The 21,769-nt window shown below is 54.7% G+C and overlaps 3 protein-coding genes across 4 annotated transcripts in view; 1 reads left to right on the forward strand and 2 right to left on the reverse strand.

The window, feature by feature from the left end:
- Positions 1–77: 77 nt before the first annotated feature.
- LOC115409288 (nucleic acid dioxygenase ALKBH1-like) lies at positions 78–2,558 on the reverse strand. Its single transcript, XM_030120394.1, has 6 exons — positions 2,406–2,558; positions 2,093–2,201; positions 1,764–1,926; positions 1,387–1,477; positions 888–1,081; positions 78–815 (listed from the first exon to the last, which is right to left on the reverse strand). The coding sequence occupies exons 1-6, from the start codon at positions 2,541–2,543 to the stop codon at positions 359–361; spliced, it is 1,152 nt and encodes a 383-aa protein (XP_029976254.1). The 5' UTR covers positions 2,544–2,558; the 3' UTR covers positions 78–358.
- Positions 2,559–2,734: 176 nt separating this feature from the next.
- Positions 2,735–5,267, forward strand: LOC115409290 (SRA stem-loop-interacting RNA-binding protein, mitochondrial-like). Its single transcript, XM_030120398.1, has 4 exons — positions 2,735–2,882; positions 3,091–3,149; positions 3,249–3,356; positions 5,115–5,267. The coding sequence occupies exons 1-4, from the start codon at positions 2,816–2,818 to the stop codon at positions 5,181–5,183; spliced, it is 303 nt and encodes a 100-aa protein (XP_029976258.1). The 5' UTR covers positions 2,735–2,815; the 3' UTR covers positions 5,184–5,267.
- Positions 5,268–10,704: 5,437 nt separating this feature from the next.
- The window catches only part of LOC115409287 (transcriptional repressor p66-beta-like), a 26,626-nt gene continuing 15,561 nt past the window's right edge, over positions 10,705–21,769 (reverse strand). Inside the window, exons 2-11 of one of the 2 annotated variants that reach the window (XM_030120392.1) lie at positions 17,685–18,065; positions 16,749–16,878; positions 16,513–16,644; positions 16,143–16,271; positions 15,892–16,059; positions 14,497–14,872; positions 14,214–14,416; positions 14,023–14,133; positions 12,454–12,655; positions 10,705–12,259 (exon numbers count right to left, since the gene is read on the reverse strand). In XM_030120392.1, coding sequence (XP_029976252.1) covers positions 12,123–12,259; positions 12,454–12,655; positions 14,023–14,133; positions 14,214–14,416; positions 14,497–14,872; positions 15,892–16,059; positions 16,143–16,271; positions 16,513–16,644; positions 16,749–16,878; positions 17,685–18,064 — 1,968 coding nt within the window. In that variant the 5' untranslated portion in view covers position 18,065 and the 3' untranslated portion in view covers positions 10,705–12,122. Of the gene's footprint in view, positions 12,260–12,453; positions 12,656–14,022; positions 14,134–14,213; positions 14,417–14,496; positions 14,873–15,891; positions 16,060–16,142; positions 16,272–16,512; positions 16,645–16,748; positions 16,879–17,684; positions 18,073–21,769 lie in introns of both variants that reach the window. The other variant, XM_030120393.1, reaches the window with a different exon arrangement.

Below are 21,769 nucleotides of genomic sequence, written 5' to 3' on the forward strand. Positions count from 1 at the left end.
AACCCTGATGGTCAGCAGGCTCTCGTGTTTCTACTGGACCGAATCATTTCAGACATCAACTCCATCCTCAGGGCCTTTCGATTTTATTTCAGTTCACACAGAGGACATGCCTCCTGTTGGAGGTGAGTGTGTGTGTGTGTGTGTGTGTGTGTGTGTGTGTGTGTGTGTGTGTGTGTGTGTGTGTGTGTGTTCCTCATGACGCTTCAGTCTCAGATCGATGACCTCCTTACACGAGGAGAAACATCAGCATTGTCTCTACTTGATCATTCAGACCTGCTTTCAGTCGACAAGCGACAAAGTAAAACCTCTGTCAGACCTGAGTGTCTCTGGAGTCCGAGGGATTTTTGTTTAACGTGTTTCATGTGTGTGAGGTGTGGACAGAGTCCGTGCTCCCGCTGCTCCTCTTCCTCTTCTCGCTGCGCCGATCGGCGGCGGCGGCGGCGGCGGTTCCCTGGGGGCTGCAGGCCCGTGTCTCTGGGAGACTCTGTCCGGGTTCCAGCACCTGTCGAACGGTCACGTTGACCCTGGAGGTCTGGATGTACCTGCGGCACACGGTCCAGTCCTCCTGGCTCACCGGCTCCGGCAGGGCGCCGTCCCGCAGGTCCCGGTCCGGGTCCGGGTCCGGGTCCGGGACGGGGCCCTCCGCCTCCAGAGCAGAGCGCCCGGCGGCGGCGGGGAGGATGCAAGGCACGGCGTGGTACAGCAGGCGGCTCTGACCCGACATCACCATCACGTCCCCGCTGTGCATGTACATGGCGGTGGGCGGGTCCTGCCGGCGGCGGCCCCCCAGCAGGAAGATGGCAGACTGCCCGAAGCTGCGGGAGAAGGGTTTCCTCAGGTCAGCGCAGCGTCTCCCGGGGCGGCGGACGCGGGGACAGCCCCCTCACCTGAAGGACAGCAGCGGGCGGGTGTGGTCCAGCTCCGACTCGTCCACGTGGATCCCCAGACACGAGTCCGGCCGGTAGAAGTTCAGGATCGCGGCCTCCGACTGGAACCCCGGGAAGCCGCAGGCCGCCGACACCCGGGACGACAGCGAGTGCAGGTCGGAGGGGAACGGAGTGTGGCTGCTGGAGGAGTAGGTCTGGAGGAGCAGGGAGCGGGTCAGAACCGGCAGAACCGGCAGAGCTGGCAGCCAACGTTCAAAAGCAAGAAGAGCAAAACAGTCCTTGACTGCTACTGTAGAGTTTCCCTCCAACACCTGGTTTCATTCTTGGCTCCTTCAAAGAGCAGATCTGAACTCAACAGTTTTCTGCTTCACTAAGTACGGTACGGAATGAAAGGTACAGGACAGTACGGTACAAGACTACTGATGAACATCAGTGTAATAAATGTATTCATTCATTCATTCATTCATTCATTCATTCATTCATTCAGTGTGCTGTCGACCTTGCTGTCCCAGTTGTAGTGATATCCCAGCGTGACCCAGCGCAGCTTCTCCAGCAGAGTCTTCGGTTTCCTCTGTGCACTGACGGGTGAACTGGAACGGGAATCGAACACGGGTGCTGTTACAGAGCAGGCAGCACACTGTGCACTGCGTGCTGACAGACTGAGATACAGTCACTTGATGCCAGACTTCTTAAACCCCTTCACATACAGATCAGCGTTTAGCAGCTGAGAGGAGCTGCAGCACTGGTCGGACACGCCCACGTCCTTTTATGGGCATGGGTGTTCCTGTTTTCCTTATATGTTAAAAAAATGAAGTTCCACCTCTTGTCTGTGCGTTCCCCAGCCGTGTGTGAACTGAGACGAAGCCTGAAACCGACCTGAGGGTCGGTGCGCTCTGTCCCCAGATGTCCTGGGTCTCAGAAGGATTCATGTGCATGTCCAGGTTGCAGATGTTTGGTTTTTGTGGATACGTCTTCAGACACTGTCTGACCCAGAAGGCCTGGCAGCCCCGCAGGAAAGGGTTGGAGATGAAGATGAACCCTGACGGACACAGAAACACTCCGTTCATCCTGTGCAGTGGACTGTGACCGAGCACTGAGCAGCCACTTCGGTTTTATTGACATGGAGGTAAAACCATGTCTGTGGCTCTCAGTGTAGGTAATTAGATGGATGAAGGATGGATGAAGGATGATGGATGGGTATCTACCTGGATATCCCTGCAGGCCGAAAGCTCTCCATTCTCTGACGGGCTTCAGTCCGACTCTGGAAGCTTCCACATCACTCACTGCTGCCAAGTCCAGCTCAGCTGGAACCACCTGTCAGATTATCACACACACACACACACACACACACACACACACACACACACACACACACACACAGTAACTTCAAGTCAGATGTAATCAAGTCCTGGTAAAGCATGTATTCGGGTGGTGAAGTGGAGACTGTGTGTGAACAGGTCCTGGTTTATCCGGTCCGGACCTGGTCCCGGTGGGGTGAAAGCTGTGCTTTCCACTCACTCTGTCCCCCGGTTCTCCTCCGGAGAAGTCCGTGACTCCGGTCAGATCGGGAGGAGGGTTTCTTCTCCTGTAAAACTTGAATATTTTCCTAAAAGCATCCTCGCCGCTGTCCACCATGGAGGCCGCCATCTTGGCCATGACGTCACTGGACGGCCGCTCATCTGCTTCCGGGTGACTGGAGCATTAAAATCAACTGAGACGGTTCTTTGTGAAATGAAAAGGACCGGGGGACATGCAGCCATGTGTGAACAGCCGTCTCCGCTCCGTTCTCACTGATAAGTTTCAATACGAACCGAAACAGATCCGACACGCGTCTGAATAGTTTTTTTCAATTCACATTACGGACAGCAGGGGGCGGTGGAGCCTCCTCGCGCTGAAGGCGAAGAAGACTAAGGTCACTGCGAGGCAACATGGCGGCTCCCTCCAAGAAGGTGTTTGAGATCTTCGTCTCTAAAGTCCCCTGGACGGTGGCTGGAAGTGAGTCCAGTTCTTCTCACTCATGTTAGGTGTGTGTGCGCGTGTGTATGTGTGTGGGCGCGCGCGCGCGCGCAATCAAAGACGTGAGACATTATTAACGCCCGGGCCAGAGACATGTCTCGGTTGTAGCTTTAAAGGGACGCGGGCCAGACGTGTGGAGCAGATCGTCTCCGTCCCGCAGCTAACGACCCGCCCGCTGTGCTTGCAGAGGAGATGCGGGAGTACTTCGGACAGTTTGGACAGGTCAAGAAGTGTCTTCTGCCGTTTGTAAGTATCCTGCTGGGAGCGGGGGCGTCTTCCGGTGCTGGAAGCAGCGGGTCTCCGGTGGGATGAGGACGAAGCCTGTCCTGCCTGTGTCTCTGACAGGACAAGGAGACGGGCTTCCACAGAGGCTTCTGCTGGGTGGGCTTCTCGTCAGAGGAGGGTCTGAACAACGCTCTGCAGAAAGACCCTCACGTCCTGGAGGGGTCCCGGGTGAGAGGCCGCCGCCGCCGCCGCTGCCGCATGAGTTCTGACTGCAGACTAAACTGAATTCTGCTGTAAACTGACCCTGAAACCAGCTGGTTCAGGTGGAAACGAGTCCTCACATTCAACTCCATTCTGATGGAAGTGACTGTTTAATTCTTCCGTCTGAAATGTGTCCCACCATGGAGAACCTGAGGGCTCAGCTGGCGACCCAGGACACCGGGGCGACGGCACCGGGTCGGGACTGGCCTGGATCCCCCGGCCCCCCCTGGCCCCCCCTGGCCCCCCCTGGCCCCCCTTGGCCCCGGTCATTCTCGATGGTTCTGGATGGAGGCGTATTTTGAAGTCACACGCCGTTCCCCGTCCTGGAGTTAGCCTCGTGAACCAGCCCCGCCCACTCCTCATGCACATTTGGATTTAGTAGCTGGGGGGGGGGGGGTCTGGGGACAAGCCAATACAAACTCCATGCAGGGGGCGTTGTTACTCCTCTGACTGACAGGCACTTCAGCCAATCAGCGCTTCAAAACAAATACATCATCAACATGCGTTCGCTTCTCTAAGAGTTAGCTTTAGCTCTTTAGCTCTAGCTTCTCTAAGAGTTAGCTTTAGCTCATTAGCTCTAGCTTCTCTAAGAGTTAGCTTTAGCTCATTAGCTCTAGCTTCTCTAAGAGTTAGCTTTAGCTCATTAGCTCTAGCTTCTCTAAGAGCTAGCTTTAGCTCATTAGCTCTAGCTTCTCTAAGAGCTAGCTTTAGCTCTTTAGCTCTAGCTTCTCTAAGAGTTAGCTTTAGCTCTTTAGCTCTAGCTTCTCTAAGAGTTAGCTTTAGCTCTTTAGCTCTAGCTTCTCTAAGAGTTAGCTCTTTAGCTCTAGCTTCTCTAAGAGCTAGCTTTAGCTCATTAGCTCTAGCTTCTCTAAGAGTTAGCTTTAGCTCATTAGCTCTAGCTTCTCTAAGAGCTAGCTTTAGCTCTTTAGCTCTAGCTTCTCTACACGCAGACACGTGAAAACGTCTCTTCCCGTTAGACCCTCTCCAGGCCAGACTCTGGCTCTTGCTGGATTGTTGTAATTCCTGGTATTTTGGCTGTAACTTATTGCAGCTTTCAGGCGATGGTTAAAGTTAAAGTCTGTAATCTCCGCTACGCTCGGCGATGACGTCACTTCCGGTTTAGCCGCCGGAATTCGCCAAAAAAAACTTGAAAACAAAAAGCGGCAACGCTGATTGGCTCGGCCGTTTCATGGCCGAGCCGCATTCTCCTTCTATTGGCTCGTCCCCAGACCCCCCCCCCCCCCCCCCCCCCCCCCAGCTACTCAATCCAAACGTGGATGAGGAGTGGGCGGGGCTGGTTCACAGGCTATCCTGGAGTCACATGACTCTCAGAACCCGGCCGAGCGGCTCGGTGACGGTCAGTCAGAAACAGAACAGGAAACACAAACAGGGGCAGTTTCCCACAATGCTTTTCACCCACTAGCCACCAGCTAAAGTACTTTTATTCTGCTTTAAGTTGATTCCAGTGGTTCTGCGGCTTGTTTGACCGACATGTTCCAAGATGGCCGCCCGAAGCAAGCGTGGGGCTCTACAGAGTGAAAAGCTTAAAAACACAGAGCTTTAGCGTCAAACAGGATGTACAGAATAAACACAGGAAGTGGAGTTGCTTCCTTCTGGGAGGCGTAATACGCCGCGTCCTCCCCCGTCCAATCAGAAGCCTCCACAGCCTCCTGACCTCAGTGGCTGTGAATCGCTGTTGCTGATGGGAAACGTCTCTGCCTCCAGCTCCAGGTCCAGAGGAACAAGCGTCTGTTTGCAGGACAGAAGTCCATCAGAGACGCCGAAGACGACTGAGGGTGAGACGGACTCAGAAGACACCGTCCTCGCCTGTTTGCTTGCATTGTCTGGAATGAATAAATATGTTTTTGTTGTAAGGCTGAAGGTGCTTCTGTTCTCTTTGATGTCTGTCTAAAAGAAAAGGCCCCGCCCCCTGAGCGGAGGGGGCGGGGCTTGGAGAGCAGCCTGGCGCTGAGTGCAATAAACCAGATGCAGGTGATCACTGGGTCGGCCTCTGATTAAAGGTTGGTAGTGCGATGCCAAAGCCCCGTGAGGAGGTACAGTGAAGCGTGGAGGTGAATTGAACTCGCCGTCCGCTGGTTAAACCGGCGCCAAAACACTTTGGTGGACACGTTATAATCCGCACATTCACTACGCTGTGAAATATTAATGCTAAATGACCAGACTGAGTTGTTTATGTGAAGATTGCTGAGACGGAACTACTTACTAAACATGGCGTCTGGGCGTAGTGATTTCAAAAGAAAAAGTAGTTCCCAGTATTTGCTTCAGTGTCGTAACGCTACAATATCATGTGTTGGTGTTCCACAGCGTAGTGAATGTGTGGATTATAACGTGTCCACCAAAGTGTTTTGGGGTTGTTGGATTGTGTATTTGATGAGTTTGACGAGGGAGAACAAAAATACCATCCACTTCCATTGTGTCCGTCCCAAAAACCTTCCCCGACTCACCTCTGGATAAACAACAGCTCGCCTCACAGAAACAGTCAGTCTGCTGTTCAGATGACTGAGGAGTTGTGCTAAATGGGCCAATTTGCCAAAATGTTGGAGTATCGCTTTAAATGTGGTGAACGTCCTGGGCCTATGTTACACCTGCCATCAGCAGATTGTGACGGCTGTAACTGAATGAACAGGAGGAACAAGCAGGCAGAGCGCAGTCACTTTCCAACTCAAAAAAACAAAAAAAAAACTCCAACCCCCAATTTCTACTGCGTCCATCAGCGCTCCGGTCCGGTCCGGTCCGGTCCGGTCCGCTCCAACCGCCGCAGCAAATACATGACTATTTTAATGACTGTAGCTGATTCCACAGCCTCCGCTCCGCTCCGTCAGTCCAACCTAGAGCCCAGGTCTGTTTCTCTCTCCGGTCCGTCCAGGTCTCCGGACGCATAAATGTCCACAGTTCAGATGCACCAAACAGGAAAGAGAACTCCAGCAACCTCCGGCTTTATACAAAATAAAATCATTTTGTCTTTATTAAAAACTTTAAACTGTTTAGAGATGTTTTATTTGTCCTCACATTAATTTTCAGATATATCACGACCAGACATCCCATACTGATTAGAATGTACACTTTAAAAAGCGGGCAAACAAAAATCAAAACACACTATCAAGTTTTATATGACAAACTTCTGTTCTGCCTGTAATCAAGCTGTAGTCGAACATTTCTGAATGTTCACACAGCTGCATGTACGGCCCATTTGCAGGCTATTGTCCATAAATTTCGTGTTTTCTACAAAATACATATTCAGGACCATGTATGCATTTTATTCTGAAAGGCCCGAATGTCAACATCCTGTCGCACGAAATTCAGCGTGTTGAAGCACAACAACCAGGATGAAGAGACGCTGATTTTGGAAGTGGAGAATCATAACATTTTATCTGAGCCCAGTCACCCTTTCTACCAGGACGTACAGAGAAAGACGCCAGTGTGGCCCAGACTGCTCAGCTCCTGGAGGTCGATGCTCAGCAGCGCCGCTCTGCTTCTCCGGCCGGCGGAGCACAGCGGAGCGGTGGGTTTGAACAAACGGGGCGGAGCCGGGCGGGGCGGGGCGGAGCCGGGCGGCGCGAGGCGGAGCCGGGCGGGGCGGAGCCGGGCGGGGCGGGGCGGAGCCGGGCGGAGCGCAGACGGACGAAGTGGAATTTGGGGGCTAGGCTAGCTAGAGGAGCGGGTAGTGCGTCACACTGCCTCCTGCTGGCATGAACAGGTCATTACGCTCAAAGCCAGAGTGCTTTAGATGTTCTGAAAATTACATCTAATGAATGGAAATGAACCAAAAATTACATAACTCCCGCTCAGAAAGAAACCACATTCTGCGGCCATACATTCCATGTGTCGGGGGAGAGGGGGAGGAGCCTGCGGTGCTGGAGCAGGGTTTTCCAACCTCTCTCACCAAAAGAGCCGTTTCAGTGACTTTCCGTCAAGTCCAGTAGTTCTGTAGCCATAAAGAACATTTAACCTTTAAAGTGAGGCGAAAGCAGCTCAGGGAGCTTCGTTCCTGCTTGTAATGATCCAGATCTTATGATGCATTCATGAAGTTTAACTACAGTTCAGAACAGTGAACGTTTTATTACACCGAACCTGTTTTTGTTCCTGATTTGAAGTTTTTTCAAGCTTTATTTGTTGACAGCTTTGACATTTTTAAACAGTTTTCTTTGCTTTTTCCTGCTATATTTCATCGTCTTTTGTTAGAAATTTGAGACATTTCACGTTCTTTAAGCTGTTCTATCATTTTCCCTCATTTCTTGTGGTTTTTTTCTTTTTCATTATTTTACTTGAACTGTTTGAATCCCTTCCGAACCAAGAGTGACCAATCACATAATAATTTAAAAATAAGTGGAATCTGTATTCATGTATGATGTGGTGAAGGCTTCATGGAGCTGCTGCAGAGGGGCTGAAGAGCCACATGTGGCTCCAGAGCCGCAGGTTGAACACCCCTGGTCTGAAGGAATCTCCTCTAGTGCAGAAGCGCTGAGGAACGCCGAGCCCGTCGACCTGCCGTGTTGTGATCCGGCCTTCGTGGCCCGGTGGGGGGTCTGCAGACCCCATGGAGCGCTGAGGTCTCACTCTGAAGCAGCTCCAGCACGACCTTTGACCCATCCACACCGACGGACAGCGAGAGGCTCATATTCCTGCTAATCGTCACAAAGAAGGAAACTAAAGCACAAATACATGTCCAGAGTGTCAGGCTCTCATAGACTGAGCGTCTTTAAGCCTCAGAAGTGAAGGTTGTGTGAGGCAGCAGGTCTTCAGCCCCCTGAAACACACTGAGCGTCTCACACGGAGTGTTAGCTTATCCTCAGCTCATCAAAACCACTAAACAAGCTCACTTAAACCCAAACAGTTCTACACTCGCCAGAATCTGTCCATGCTAGAGCCCAGACAGTTCCCACGCTCCATGGTCCGCTGTGTGTGTGTGTCTCGAAGCACACACACACACACACACACACACGCAGTCTCGTATTTCTATCCTTGTGGGGACCTTCCATTGACTCCCATTCATGTCTAGCCCCTAACCCTGACCCTTACCCTAACCCTAACCCACACCACAACAAAGCCTAACCCTAAAGAAATGTTTTTGACCTTTTACTTTTTTCAGTAACAACAACATGGTCAAGAAAACACTGTTTCTCCTACTTAGGACCGGAAAAAGGTCCCCACAAGGCACGTCGTTCCACGTTTTGCTATCCTTGTGGGGACATTTGGCCCCAACAAGGATAGAAATACGAGAACACACACACACACACACACACACGCAGTGTGAAGCCGTGGCAAATGAACACTTTCTTTCATGTAACCACGAATCCCAACATCATTGGGCTTTTTTTTTTTTTTCCTGCTGATTTGTTCAGACTGGTTGGACATCGTGACGTTCGGTCCGCCATCTTTGATGCTGGTTGCTAGCAGCTTCTCAAAATGTGGCGCGAAGCCAACCCGACTCCTGGTCTTTCACCACATGCTCCACTTTTGGACACGTCGGAGTCCGTGGACACGGAGCAGCTCCCCGGTACGATTCCCTCGTTAAGAGGAGGGACGCTTGAACTGGAGACGCTCCGCCCTGAGAGCGGACGGTGGAGACGGCCTCTGGTTCCGGCGCCGTGCTGCTGACTGAGCTCTGGTTCCGGCGCCGTGCTGCTGGCTGAGTTCTGGTTCTGGCGCCGTGCTGCTGACTGAGTTCTGGTTCCGGCGCCGTGCTACTGGCTGAGTTCTGGTTCCGGCGCCGTGCTGCTGGCTGAGTTCTGGTTCCGGCGCCGTGCTGCTGACTGAGTTCTGGTTCTGGCGCCGCGCTGCTGACTGAGTTCTGGTTCCGGCGCCGTGCTGCTGAAGCCGGTTTGCCTGCAGATTCTGGTCCCTGTGACGTAAAAGTGGTCGTGGACTCCTGCCCTCTACGGTCGACCCGCATGCAGCCCACAGTTTGCGCCGAGTGTCTTTACCCGACGGAGGACGCTCGGCGTGGTTCAGTCGCCGTCACACCGTTCCAACTTAAATTCACGTTTTTTTTCAGCAAACTTTTCTCAAACCTTTCCGGTCGTCTTTAAACGCCAAAGCGGTGAAAACTGACTTTCACTCCCATCGCCAGGCAAAGAGCGGCTTGCTAGCATACCCGCGCCGCTCCCGCGCCGCGCACCCGCCCAGCGGCCACCCGTCGAGCCCATCGGTCCGGCGCTGCCAGGGCAGAGGACTCTTTAAATGATTTTAAAACAAAAACCAGCATCCCTGGAAAAAGTCTCACTCTGTTAAAGAGGCGAGAAAACATCAGCCCGCCCTTCACTCTGATGTTCTGCTCGCCGCTCCGCCGCCACGGCGCCTCAAACAGGAAGTCAGACTTGGAAGCAAATTGTTTCAACCTTTATTAAACATAGCTTGCAAGAGATAAATATTACAAAGTTATTTCCTCCAAAATTAGCTTATTTTTTCAATCAATGCATAATTGTCAATCAACTGGCAGTATTCAAACGACAGTATTTTCTTTACTTTTTTTTGAAGACCGTTAAATATCAAGTATGTGCAAAAGGTCAGGATTGATGTCAGCAAAAGAAAAATGACTTCGACTCGTCTCGGCTTGATTTCATCACCTTTTTTCTGTTTCTGTCAACATTGTCAACACTTTGCAACAAGAAAAAATAAACAAAAGAAACTTTCTACAAGTGAATTGAAACTCGATGAAACTGATTCTTAAACCTCCTGCATGAGCAACGGCTGAGGAGAGGAGCTGAAGGAGCCAACAGGTTGTGTGCTGGTGTTCACCAGGAGGGGGGGCCACTGCTCCGGAGGGGGGCCACGCGCACACACACACACACACACACACACACACCTGAACACGCCTCAATGCATCAGAACCATCAGAACCATCCCTCCAGTACTAGAATGAAGAAATCACATCAAGTCGGTGATCCAAGTTTCAAATTAAAATAAGGCCACATTCTGCATGTTATCAACAAATTAAAAGTTCAACGGATTCCCGTGTGTGTGTGTGTGTGTGTGTGTGTGTGTGTGTGTGTGTGAAGCAGTGAGCCCTCCTCTGTAAACTCAAAGCGAGTCCGTCCTCCGTTCAGAGGACCTAGAAAAAGAATCCCAAACATTTTGCACATTAGTTACACAATAATCATACACAGTGATCACAAAACGAAATGACAAGCTTCACAATATTCATGGCTTTTTGTTTGCTTTTCTACACAATGTACAACCATTTAATTCCTTTTTTCAGTACAAGGGAGGAAAAATGCTTCTGTACAATAAGTCATTATTACTTCAAACCTAGCAAATATTGTCATTTATCTCATAGTCAATACATTTATTGATGTTTTTTTAAAACTGCCATAGAAAGAAAAAACTCAGTCGAGACGTTTGAAATCTAAAAATGCTTGAACAGAATCAGAGACGCAGGCTGTGGAAAAGAGACAGGAGATCTTTTTTCATTCAGAATTCAGCTCGGCTGCAGAACTAAAGACAAATATTGCTAAATTAGATTGTAAAAGGCAGTAAAAAACCACCCGGGTATTCACAATTTACACCCAATTTCAGCTCAATTTCAATGTTGGATGCCGCGAGATTCGCTGGGTCTGGCTCTAGGTAGTTTTGGAGGACGGAGGTCCGGGTCTGGACGTCTGGAGAACCTTCGTCAGGAACGTGGGCTTCGATTTAGCGTGTTTCTCAGAGGAAACACGGCGTCTTCCCGGGTTTCAGAACCATAAAGTCCACAAGTGCTCGACACGTTAGGGGGACTCTGGAGGGTCCAGAGCGCTCGGTCCAACGGAACTACGACAAGAAGATGGGGGTTTTACAGACGGCAGAGGGAACCGGCGGTTCTGCGCCGACGCTCTCCAGACCCGGCTCCGGCCTCGCGCTCTTTCACCCTTTCTTCTTCTTTTTTTTTCTTTTTATAAAACAAAATTTCCAATTGGAAACATGAAAGTGCTCCTCTGGAGTGAGGCGACGTGCGCAGAACGTGCACCGCCGTGATTGATCGTGTCTCTGCCGTCGGCGGTCCGGTCCACAGCGGGTTCTCTGAAGCCAGCGTCGATACAGAACCCTCTACACTGATTATTATCGTCTCCCGGGCCGGTACCTCTCAGGTACGCCGCCATCAGCAGGAGACGCCGCAAAGAAAGAAAACCCCAACCAAGGAGAACCGAGGAGAACCGGGAGGGGGGGGGGGGGGTCGGAGAACAATCAATATAAAAAGGGGGGGGGGGGGGTTGACGGTGCAGATTCCGGCTCGGACGCACAACGTGGAGCCGCTGGATAGAAAGGTTCAGTCTGTGCATACTGAAGAAGCAGCGGGCGGGGGGCGGTGGGGGGCAGGGGGGGGCAATGCGGCGGGGGGGGGGGGGGGGGGGGGGGGTAATACTGCGGGCGGCCCGCCTCGCTCCTCCTCCTCCCACTTACTTCTCAAAGCTTCCCAGTTCTCAGGCTTCACGTTGCATAGCAACCAGAGCGCGCCCTGCTGGCACGTGGCGGCGAGCACGAGTCCCGTCGGAGCCGGAGGGGGTATGGGGGGTATGGGGGGGGGTCACACTCAGGAAACTAAAGAGAATAACTGAAGCGCAGGTCGGATATGGACACAGTTCACTACAGACCCACAGACTGAGTGTCTCCGGGGGGGGGGGAGGGCGAGGGGGGCAGGTAGGCACACGGACAGGCACTGCATGCGAGAGGGGCCATGAGGGAGTGCTTCACCATGGGGGGAGGGGGGCTGATGGGGGAGGGGGGGGGGGGGGCTCATTTCTGTCCAGAGATGGACTGGGATATGGATCGAGGAGGGATCATGTCCAACAGGTACTCTCTCTGGCGGTCCGCCAGGCTGGAGCTCTTATGAGCGCCCACCGCCGCCGGGTTCAGGTAGGCAATGTTCAGCCCTGCAGGAGACACACACACACACGCGCGCACACACACACACACACACACACACACACACACACACACGCGTGCACACACACACACACACACACACTTTACAGCACTAACTCTTCAATAAGCGACTGCTTCCTCCTAAAGCTGCTCTCCGGTCAGACGGAGGTCTGAGTCTGGAGGAGAAGTGCATGCTGGGTACCTGGGATGTTGTAGATCTGCCGGCGGCTGTCGTGCTGCAGCCTGTTGCCGCTGCCGCCGCCGCCGCCGCCGCAGTGCTTAGCGCTGGTCATCCCCATGAGGCTGCTGGCCACCGACAGCTGGGAGGCCTGGGCGAAGTTGGACAGGACGCCGCGGGCGGAGTTGGACAGCCCTCGCTGCATGGAGGCCTGAGGCTGGGGAGCCTGGGCAACCGGATGACCCCAGGAACCGGGACATGGCGGGGAGAACAGGACGACGACAGTCAACTACAGGTCAACTACAGGTCACAAAGGTCACAACACCTGGCTCTGCAGCTCCTCTGCAGCGGCTCCACAGAGCTTCAGCGTCAGCTCCACTGTTTACATCAGTTAGAGGAACGCTCAGAGCTACAGCCGGGACTACAGTCAGAGCTACAGCTGGGACTACAGTCAGAGCTACAGCCGGGACTACAGTCAGAGCTACAGCCGGGACTACAGTCAGAGCTACAGCCGGGACTACAGTCAGAGCTACAGCCGGGACTACAGTCAGAGCTACAGCCGGGACTACAGTTGGGACTACAGTCAGAGCTACAGCAGGGACTACAGTCAGAGCTACAGCCGGGACTACAGTCAGAGCTACAGCCGGGACTACAGTCAGAGCTACAGCCGGGACTACAGTCAGAGCTACAGCCGGGACTACAGTTGGGACTACAGTCAGAGCTACAGCAGGGACTACACTCAGAGCTCCAACCGGGACTACAGTCAGAGCTACAGCCGGGACTACAGTCAGAGCTACAGCCGGGACTACAGTCAGAGCTACAGCCGGGACTACAGTCAGAGCTACAGCCGGGACTACAGTCAGAGCTACAGCCGGGACTACAGTCAGAGCTACAGCTGGGGCTACAGTCAGAGCTCCAACCGGGACTACAGTCAGAGCTCCAACCGGGACTACAGTCAGAGCTACAGCTGGGACTACAGTCAGAGCTACAGGCGGGACTACAGTCAGAGCTTCAACCGGGACTACAGTCAGAGCTACAGCCGGGACTACAGTCAGAGCTACAGCCGGGACTACAGTCAGAGCTACAGCTGGGAATACAGTCAGAGCTACAGCCGGGACTACAGTCAGAGCTACAGCCGGGACTACAGTCAGAGCTACAGCTGGGACTACAGTCAGAGCTACAGCTGGGACTACAGTCAGAGCTACAGCAGGGACTACAGTCAGAGCTACAGCTGGGACTACAGTCAGAGCTACAGCCAGGGTTACAGTCGGAGGTACAGCTGAAGCTACAGTCAGAAATTCAGTTTTGCTACACACAGTTTTAGTTTAAGTTTCAGTTGTAGCTACAGTTAGCTTAAGTCAAAGCCACAGTCAGAGCTCCAACCGGGACTACAGTGAGAGCTATAATCGGAGCTACAGCCCTAGCGACAGTTAGAGCTACAGTCGGAGCTACAGTCAGAGCTACAGTCAAGAGATTCAGTTGAGCTACAGACAGTTTTAGTTCAAGTTTCATTTGGAGCTACAGCTGTGGCTACAGTTAGCTTCAGTCAAGGCCACAGAGTTTCAGTCAGAGCTACAGTCAGAGGCGGTGTACCTGGCGCAGAGCGTGGTGCCGGATCATTGAGTCAGTCTTGGATGTGTTGGAGCCGGTGGAGGCGGGGCTTGGAGAGAGCGCCGCCTGCTGCTGGAGCCTCTGTTCGATCTCCTGGGAAGTCAGACGGGTTGTGTCAGAGCTCAGTGGAACCGCCGCCTGTAGATCACAGCCGGACCGAGTGTGAGGCCCACCTGCTCCTGCTGCAGAGCCTTGACGAAGGCGTTCTTCAGCCGGTTGGTGTGCTCGGCCTTCAGAGCCTTCTTCTGATTGGACGTCATACACTGCTCGCACAGGATCCGGCCGCTCTTCTCCTGCTTCCAGTGGGGGGTGAAGTCGGTTCTGCACTGGGCGCAGAAGAAGGGCTCCATCCGGGCCAGCGTGCCTCTGAGCTTCCCTGCGCACGGGACGGGGACGCGGGTTTAACGCCGGTCTGCGGCGGCGCCGGCGTGGATGCCGCCGAGCGGCCGTACTCACCCTGGCTGTCCAGCACGCTCTGCACCACCTCCTCCAGCCCCACCATGTAGATGAACTCGCTGTTGGCGGCGGAGGGCAGGAAGTGCAGCAGCGGGGCGGGGGGTTTGGGCGGCGGGATCTCCAGCAGGGTCTTCTCCAGCTGCTTCCTCAGGGCCAGCTTGGCGGCGGCCTGGCTGCTGGCCTGGTCCGCCATGGAGCCCACCCCTCCGCCGGCGCCGCCGGAGCCGGACAGGCCCGAGGGGCTGACGGCCGAGGCCCCGCCCAGGCCGCCGCCCACTCCGCCGGCCCCCGCCGCCGCCGCCGCCTGCATGTGTGCCAGGTTCATGTACATGGCACTGGAGCCAGAGCGCTGCGACGCCGCCACCTGCTGGCTGGCCTGCACACACACACACACGCACACACACACACACACGCACACAAAACACTTGATTATTACACACATATTAGATGCTTACTCAACCAGCTCCATAGTGGACCTGACCTGTACCTGGTGGTAGACCTGTACCCGCTGGTAGACCTGTACCCGCTGGTAGACCTGTACCCGCTGGGGGACCTGTACCCGCTGGTAGACCTGTACCTGCTGGTAGACCTGTACCTGCTGGTAGACGTGTACCTGCTGGGGGACCTGTACCCGCTGGGGGACCTGTACCCGCTGGGGGACCTGTACCCGCTGGGGGACCTGTACCTGCTGGTAGACCTGTACCCGCTGGTAGACCTGTACCCGCCGGGGGACCTGTACCCGCTGGTAGACCTGTACCCGCTGGGGGACCTGTACCTGCTGGGGGACCTGTACCTGCTGGTACCCGCTGGGGGACCTGTACCTGCTGGTACCCGCTGGTAGACCTGTACCTGCTGGTACCCGCTGGTAGACCTGTACCCGCTGGTAGACCTGTACCCGCTGGTAGACCTGTACCCGCTGGGGGACCTGTACCTGCTGGTAGACCTGTACCCGCTGGGGGACCTGTACCCGCTGGTAGACCTGTACCCGCTGGGGGACCTGTACCCGCTGGTAGACCTGTACCCGCTGGGGGACCTGTACCTGCTGGGGGACCTGTACCCGCTGGGGGACCTGTACCCGCTGGGGGACCTGTACCTGCTGGTAGACCTGTACCCGCTGGGGGACCTGTACCTGCTGGGGGACCTGTACCTGCTGGTACCCGCTGGGGGACCTGTACCTGCTGGTACCCGCTGGTAGACCTGTACCTGCTGGTACCCGCTGGGGGACCTGTACCCGCTGGTACCCGCTGGTAGACCTGTACCCGCTGGGGGACCTGTACCCGCTGGTACCCGCTGGTAGACCTGTACCCGCTGGGGGACCTGTACCTGCTGGTAGACCTGTACCCGCTGGTAGACCTGTACCTGCTGGGGGACCTGTACCCGCTGGGGGACCTGTACCTGCTGGTAGCTGACAGCGTTGGCCATGCTGTTGGAGCCGGAGCGAGACATTCCGGGTTTGGAGGACACCCTCTGTCCCAGCTGGGCGGGGTTGGGGGCGATGACTCTCTGGGACATCAGCATGGGGGGCATGCTGGCGTTGGCCGCTGACCGGATGACCGTGTGTCCCTGCAGGCAGACGGGAGGACAGACGTCTCAGCACTCCTGCTGGACGTCCCGTCTCGGCACCGGGACTCCGGGCTCTCACTGACCTGTGCAGTGCGGAGGTTCTGGGGCTCAGGGTTATGGAGGCCTGGTCTCACAGGAAGCTTCCCGAGACCCGGAGAGCTGTGGATGGGAGGAGGCTGGACAGAGGAGGACGCATTCTGCACCACGGGGACCTGCAGGGACGAGGGGGACAGAGGGGACAGAGACAGACGTTAACTCTCAGTCCATCCTGCAGGTTTTCCACACAGACCCACTGGGAGCCGGGGGCCGAGAGAAAGAGCACTGTGATCTGCTGAGAGCGATCCATGGAGAGAACGACGGGGAGAAAACAGTGTTGGGTCCTTGTCTGGTGTGAAGCTGAGCTGCTGTGGACACGGGGACACGGGGACACGGGGACAGGGAGACGGGTCGGACCTTCTGCACCACGTTCTCCTTCTGCATCTGGCTCTGCCGCAGCTTCTTGAGGAGAACCAGCCGGGCCTCCTCCAGACGCAGCTCCTCCCTCAGGGCCTTGATCATCTGCTGCCGCTCCTCGCCCGTCTTCCCCTGAAACACACAGGGACGGACCGGGACGTCCAGTCAGAGACTCCTCAGATGATCGTCCGGGACGCTCTCTGGACATCGCCACGCCGTCGCAGGCGTGTGCGTACCTTGAACATGTCCAGGTTGGCGTGGTGCAGGCGCTCGTCGGGCCGGGGCGTCGTCCTGGGGCTGGACGCCTCGTTGTCCGACAGGATGATGACGTCTGGGGACGGAGTCCGTCTGCTGCGGTCCGAATCGCTGCAGGGGAGACGGACAGAGGCCGGGTGACCGGGAGGACAACCAGACCAGGACACACACTGACTATCTGCAGCTCCAGAGACCGACAGAGAACACACACCAGGTCCACAAGCTGGGAACCCGTCAGAGCTGTGGACGGACGCTGCTCACCAGTTCCACGTCTCTGATCGTCAAAAATACAAAACATTCTACAATCTCCTCTGCAGGAAGTCTCCTCTGGGTCTGGTTCTACAGGAAGTCTCCTCTGGGTCTGGTTCTACAGGAAGTCTCCTCTGGGTCTGGTTCTACAGGAAGTGTCCTCTGGGTCTGGTTCTACAGGAAGTCTCCTCTGGGTCTGGTTCTACAGGAAGTCTCCTCTGGGTCTGGTTCTACAGGAAGTCTCCTCTGGGTCTGGTTCTACAGGAAGTCTCCTCTGGGTCTGGTTCTGGTTCTGCCACTGGTCCAGGGTGAGCTCCCATTAGCATTAGCGTTAGCATTAGCAGTGATGTGCCTGGGGTTTGGGTCGGGTCCTGGAGGAAGCCGGTCCAGGTTTCAGGTCTGGGTTTTTTGGGCAGATTAAATGAAACGCAGCCGTTCTGGGACCCGGCTGCAGGTTTCCACGTCAGCGCTCGGGGACCGTCGGGTTCAGGCTCAGTGCTGCTCTGGGACACCGGCTCCCTCTAGTGGAACACGGGGGAACGACCTGTCCTGAAGCGTGGATGGAGTGGTCAGTCCAGAGTGTGAGTGAAGGTCATGTCAGAACATCCTGGAGCTGCAGAGGAACCTGGCGCCCTGAGGCATTGTGGGTGTGGGTGTGCGCCTCTCACCATCTCCTGCCGGCGCTCATGTCCACGGGCTCGTCCAGGATGTTCTCCTTGCCGTTCTTGCTGGGTCCCACGTGTCCGCCGTGGCCGGCCAGCCTCAGGCTGCCGTTCATCTTCTCCTCGTACGCGGCGCCCATCAGGCTCTGGTGGTGCAGGCTGCTGGCCCCGGGGCCCTTCCCGTCCCCCAGGCCCCCCGCCACCTCCAGGGCGGCCAGGTCGGCCAGGTCTTTGCGCTTGAGCAGCGCCAGCATCTTGAGGCGCTCCATGGCCTCGTGGCCCTCCATCTTTAGCCGCTTGGCCAGCGCCTCCTCCCGCTCGCTGGGCGACTCCAGGCCTCGCTTCAGCAGGTTGAGCCTCAGCGCCTCCTCGGACATCCGCTCCATCCTGTGGACGGGAGGGGACGGGAGGGGACGGGAGGGGACAGACGGGTAAGAACAGAGACCAAAGAAGCAACCTCACAGAGGGCAGCTGGGAATCAGCATATTCAGAGGAAATACTGCAGTAGATTCATTCTTTCAAAGCCATGAATAGAACAGAATATCAAAACACTGCACAGCCACACCCCCAAGTTCCTCATGGAACCCGTTGGGAACCCTGAAGCCATGACGAAGCTCAGGACAGACCGAAGACCAGCAGCTCAGAACCCAGTCTTCCACAGCCTGGATCAGCTCAGCGCCTCTGAGCAGCAGGATGAGCTAAACCACCGGCGTTAGACGCTGTCTGGAGGTCAGAGGTCAGAGCAGGCGCTCGCTGATAGACTGGGGCGGGACTTCCTGTGGCCGTCTGGTCAGAGTTCATCTGGGCCCACAGCGCCCCCAAACCATCAGCAGCTGTAACTGCAGGACGCCGTGTGGTCCCTCCGCTGTCCAAGTGCAGCGAGACGAAGCAAATGAGCCGAGACGGGTTTGACGCCGCTGGCCTGGACGGACGCTTCTGTCCGTGCGTTCACATGGGACCTTTTATTCCTCTATAAATCTGAACACAGCCTCATTCTGCTCTCTGAAGACCCTGGAAACGCCTGGGCTCAGAATTAAGTTGGAATCCAAATACACCGGCGGGTTTATTCTCCTGTGGAAGTGAAATTATACGTAAATTAGACGACTTCATTCTGCTCGTTCTGCTCCGTCCCAATATTCCAAGATGGCGGCCCGCGGTCCGCGGTTCGACTTGTATGGAGAGGATTTATTTAACGGCAGTTTCAGGAGAACTGGACATAATGAAAGGAGCGGATGAACGGGAGCAGAACAACGAGGACATTTTCAAAGCTGCAGCGTCAAAGTTAATCCAGAGAGAAAGACGAGAAAAACGCTGTTTACTTCCTGGAGACGTCGCTACGTCACGGCCGCACCGTCCAATCAGAACGCTGCACAGACCCCGGCGTGAGAGAGGAGCTGATCCTCCGGTTTTCCCAGGTAAACACCAAGATCATGAATATAATCCTGAATGACTGGATTCAGAATAGAGCCATTCTGAAGTAAAGCACCCTGAGCCACGCTCATTTAATAAGAGGATGGAACGACGTCCAAGACGCGTCCAGGAGAGTTTTATAGAAACCACGAACATGCTGAGCTTTGCTCGGCCTTTACAGCCCTTCGTATTGCAGTAAAGCAGGGGTCGGCAACCTTTTTGTCATGGAGCGCGCGTTTAACATTTTCTCACCAGTGTGTGTGTCATTATCAACTAAAACACAAGTTCACACAAAATACAAAAAGATTTCCAACATACCTGGAAACTTATTCCATTCAGATAAAGCACATATCTTTTTTCTGTTATTAACTCCAAAGAGTGCTTTCATAAACGTGCTTTGTGCTCCGCATGCTGATGTTTCGAATTAACTGGTGCCCGTGTTAACTTGTGACCAATAGATGACTGAGACTTGTACTCGTTCTAGCGAACGTCAGTTATCTGCAGTTACAGTGAGGGTATACGTTTAAAGTCTTTTGTGAGTCTGACTTTAACATCTGTTGTTATTATCATGTGTTTACACAGAAGTCCACCGTCACTCGTTAACACGGGAACCAGTTAATCCATAACACCGGCTCTGCTGCAGAGCTCTTTATACGACTCGCTGTTTCACAGTTTGCTTCCATCTCTCCTCTCCAGGGTTTGTTCTCTCGGGGTTTCTATTAAAAGTGTTTCAGCCACCGTCGTGTTCTTCGGCTGGTTTTTGACTGTCCTGCTTCCTGTTTCCTGTCACGTCATCACGTCACTGCGTACGAGGGAACGCAAGCGGAACAAATAATCCCCCGTTTTTTTCCGATCTGCTGTCAGGCGGCGTTTATATGAGACACGGAGCGGATTGTCGATCGCTGTAGACCGCCTCGAACAATCGGCTCCGAGCGAAGCGGAGCCACTCGGTGTTGATACGACACATTTACAATCCGCTCCGCCATATGAGCTGATATGGGGCGCACGTAAACGTGCCCAGTGTTAATGCCACGGCGTGCCACCTGTGGCACGCGTGCCAAGGGTTGCCGACCCCTCCAGTAAAGCATCATGGGAAGATCCCTCGGAGCTGGGGCAGGAAGTGCTCCTTCTGGGTTTCCAGAACGCTACAGGGCCGCGGGACGGACGGACGGACGGACGGACGGACGGACGGACGTCCTCCGACCGCCGCTTCTCTGTAACTCAGAGAGAAAAGAGGCAGGAGCCGGAGAGCCGGAGAGCCGGCAGCCCTGAACGACCTCCGGCGGGCTCCGGAGGAAGGCGTGAGGACGGGACGAACAATGGCCGTCCTGTGATTCAGCGGCGCTCCGGCTTAATGGCCTGTCCATTAAAGACAAACCAGATGGTGTCTGAGGCGCCGTAACATGGCGCTGCGGTGCCGCCGCCGCTTTAATCTGCCGCTCGCATCTCCAGCAGCCTCATTAACGGGGGAGGAGGAGTCTTAATGACGGCTGGGACACGCCGCCCCCCCACTCTGATTAATCTGTGACGCAGTGGACTCGTCAACACGGGGTGAGCTCCTGCCCAGCCTGCAGCACGGCGCCGCGGCGGCCAATCAGGACGCACAGTGGACGGAGCGTCAGTCGCTGGCACCCCCCTCCCCCTCCCCCCTCACAGCCTTTACATAATATAATGACTGTTACAGTCAGCAGCTTCACCACACACACACACACACACACACACACACACACACACACACACACACACACACACACACACACACACACACACACACGGTTATTATCTCAGCCTACAAACATGGATTATCCTCAGACTGTCTGGAATTCTTCTTTCCAGACTCGTTTCATCTTATTTTGAAAAACAGGTCCAGGCTCTTTACCTTCACTGCCGGCTGTTTTCTCTCAATCTGTGCTTTTCAACCGGTCGGTTGACAACAACACACACTTCAGAACAACTCCTCCAGAGCTCGCAGGAAGTGAAACCTGTCCGGAGCTTTTATGGGGAGCATTTCAAGGTGTGGAGCTCAGAGGTGAGCCGGCGGGGACGATCACAGCGCGACTCTTATTCTGGAGGGAGAAGATCCAGGGTTTTATCCAGAGTCTACGTTTCTGTCTGAGAGCTAGTGATTCCCACTGATTTACGGTAATTCCATTTTGAGGGATTTCAATGGAGACAGAGCCCTCTGGTGGTGATTTAGTGCAACTGTTATGGAAAAAGTCATGTAACCGGATACAAGTCAGTTAGAAGTCCTGCTTACACCTGTAGAGAAAACTGAACCACCCAAACACTGCGTCAGACTGGCCTGGCCCTCCAGACGGTCTCTCCATGCTCAGGGCTTCATGGGGAAACAGTCCGGTACGGCGCCAATTGAATCTGACTTCTGCCAGGCAAGCTTCTGCCGGGCCAATCACAGCCCACGAGAGGCGGAGTTAGCGATGCGTCATATTATCCCCCCTCAAAACAATCATGGTGGCGGCCGCAACTCAGCGAGGCTTTACCACGGCTCTGTCTGAAGTTTTGAACGAACTGAATTTGGCGCTGAAACCTAGCCTGGCGTGCCAGACTGACTTCATGAGTTCCACACATATACAGACAGTCCGGCACGGCGCCGTTGGGGCAGCATTTCAGACAGGCTGAGGAGAGGCGGGGCTATTGAGCGGAGAGAACCAATCTAAGAAACA

Source organism: Salarias fasciatus, chromosome 22, assembly GCF_902148845.1.
Source record: "Salarias fasciatus chromosome 22, fSalaFa1.1, whole genome shotgun sequence".
In the NCBI taxonomy this organism is placed as follows: Eukaryota; Metazoa; Chordata; class Actinopteri; order Blenniiformes; family Blenniidae; genus Salarias; species Salarias fasciatus.

Excerpts from the sequence above, each read along its gene's own strand:
- LOC115409288 (XM_030120394.1), bottom strand. The coding sequence starts at position 2,543 with ATGGCCAAGATGGCGGCCTCCATGGTGGACAGCGGCGAGGATGCTTTT. Across the intron at positions 1,082-1,386 it reads ACTACAACTGGGACAGCAAG|ACCTACTCCTCCAGCAGCCA; the intron begins GTCGACAGCACA and ends CTGCTCCTCCAG. Across the intron at positions 816-887 it reads CGCCCGCTGCTGTCCTTCAG|CTTCGGGCAGTCTGCCATCT; the intron begins GTGAGGGGGCTG and ends CTTCTCCCGCAG.
- LOC115409290 (XM_030120398.1), top strand. The coding sequence starts at position 2,816 with ATGGCGGCTCCCTCCAAGAAGGTGTTTGAGATCTTCGTCTCTAAAGTC. Across the intron at positions 2,883-3,090 it reads CCCCTGGACGGTGGCTGGAA|AGGAGATGCGGGAGTACTTC; the intron begins GTGAGTCCAGTT and ends CTGTGCTTGCAG. Across the intron at positions 3,357-5,114 it reads ACGTCCTGGAGGGGTCCCGG|CTCCAGGTCCAGAGGAACAA; the intron begins GTGAGAGGCCGC and ends CTCTGCCTCCAG.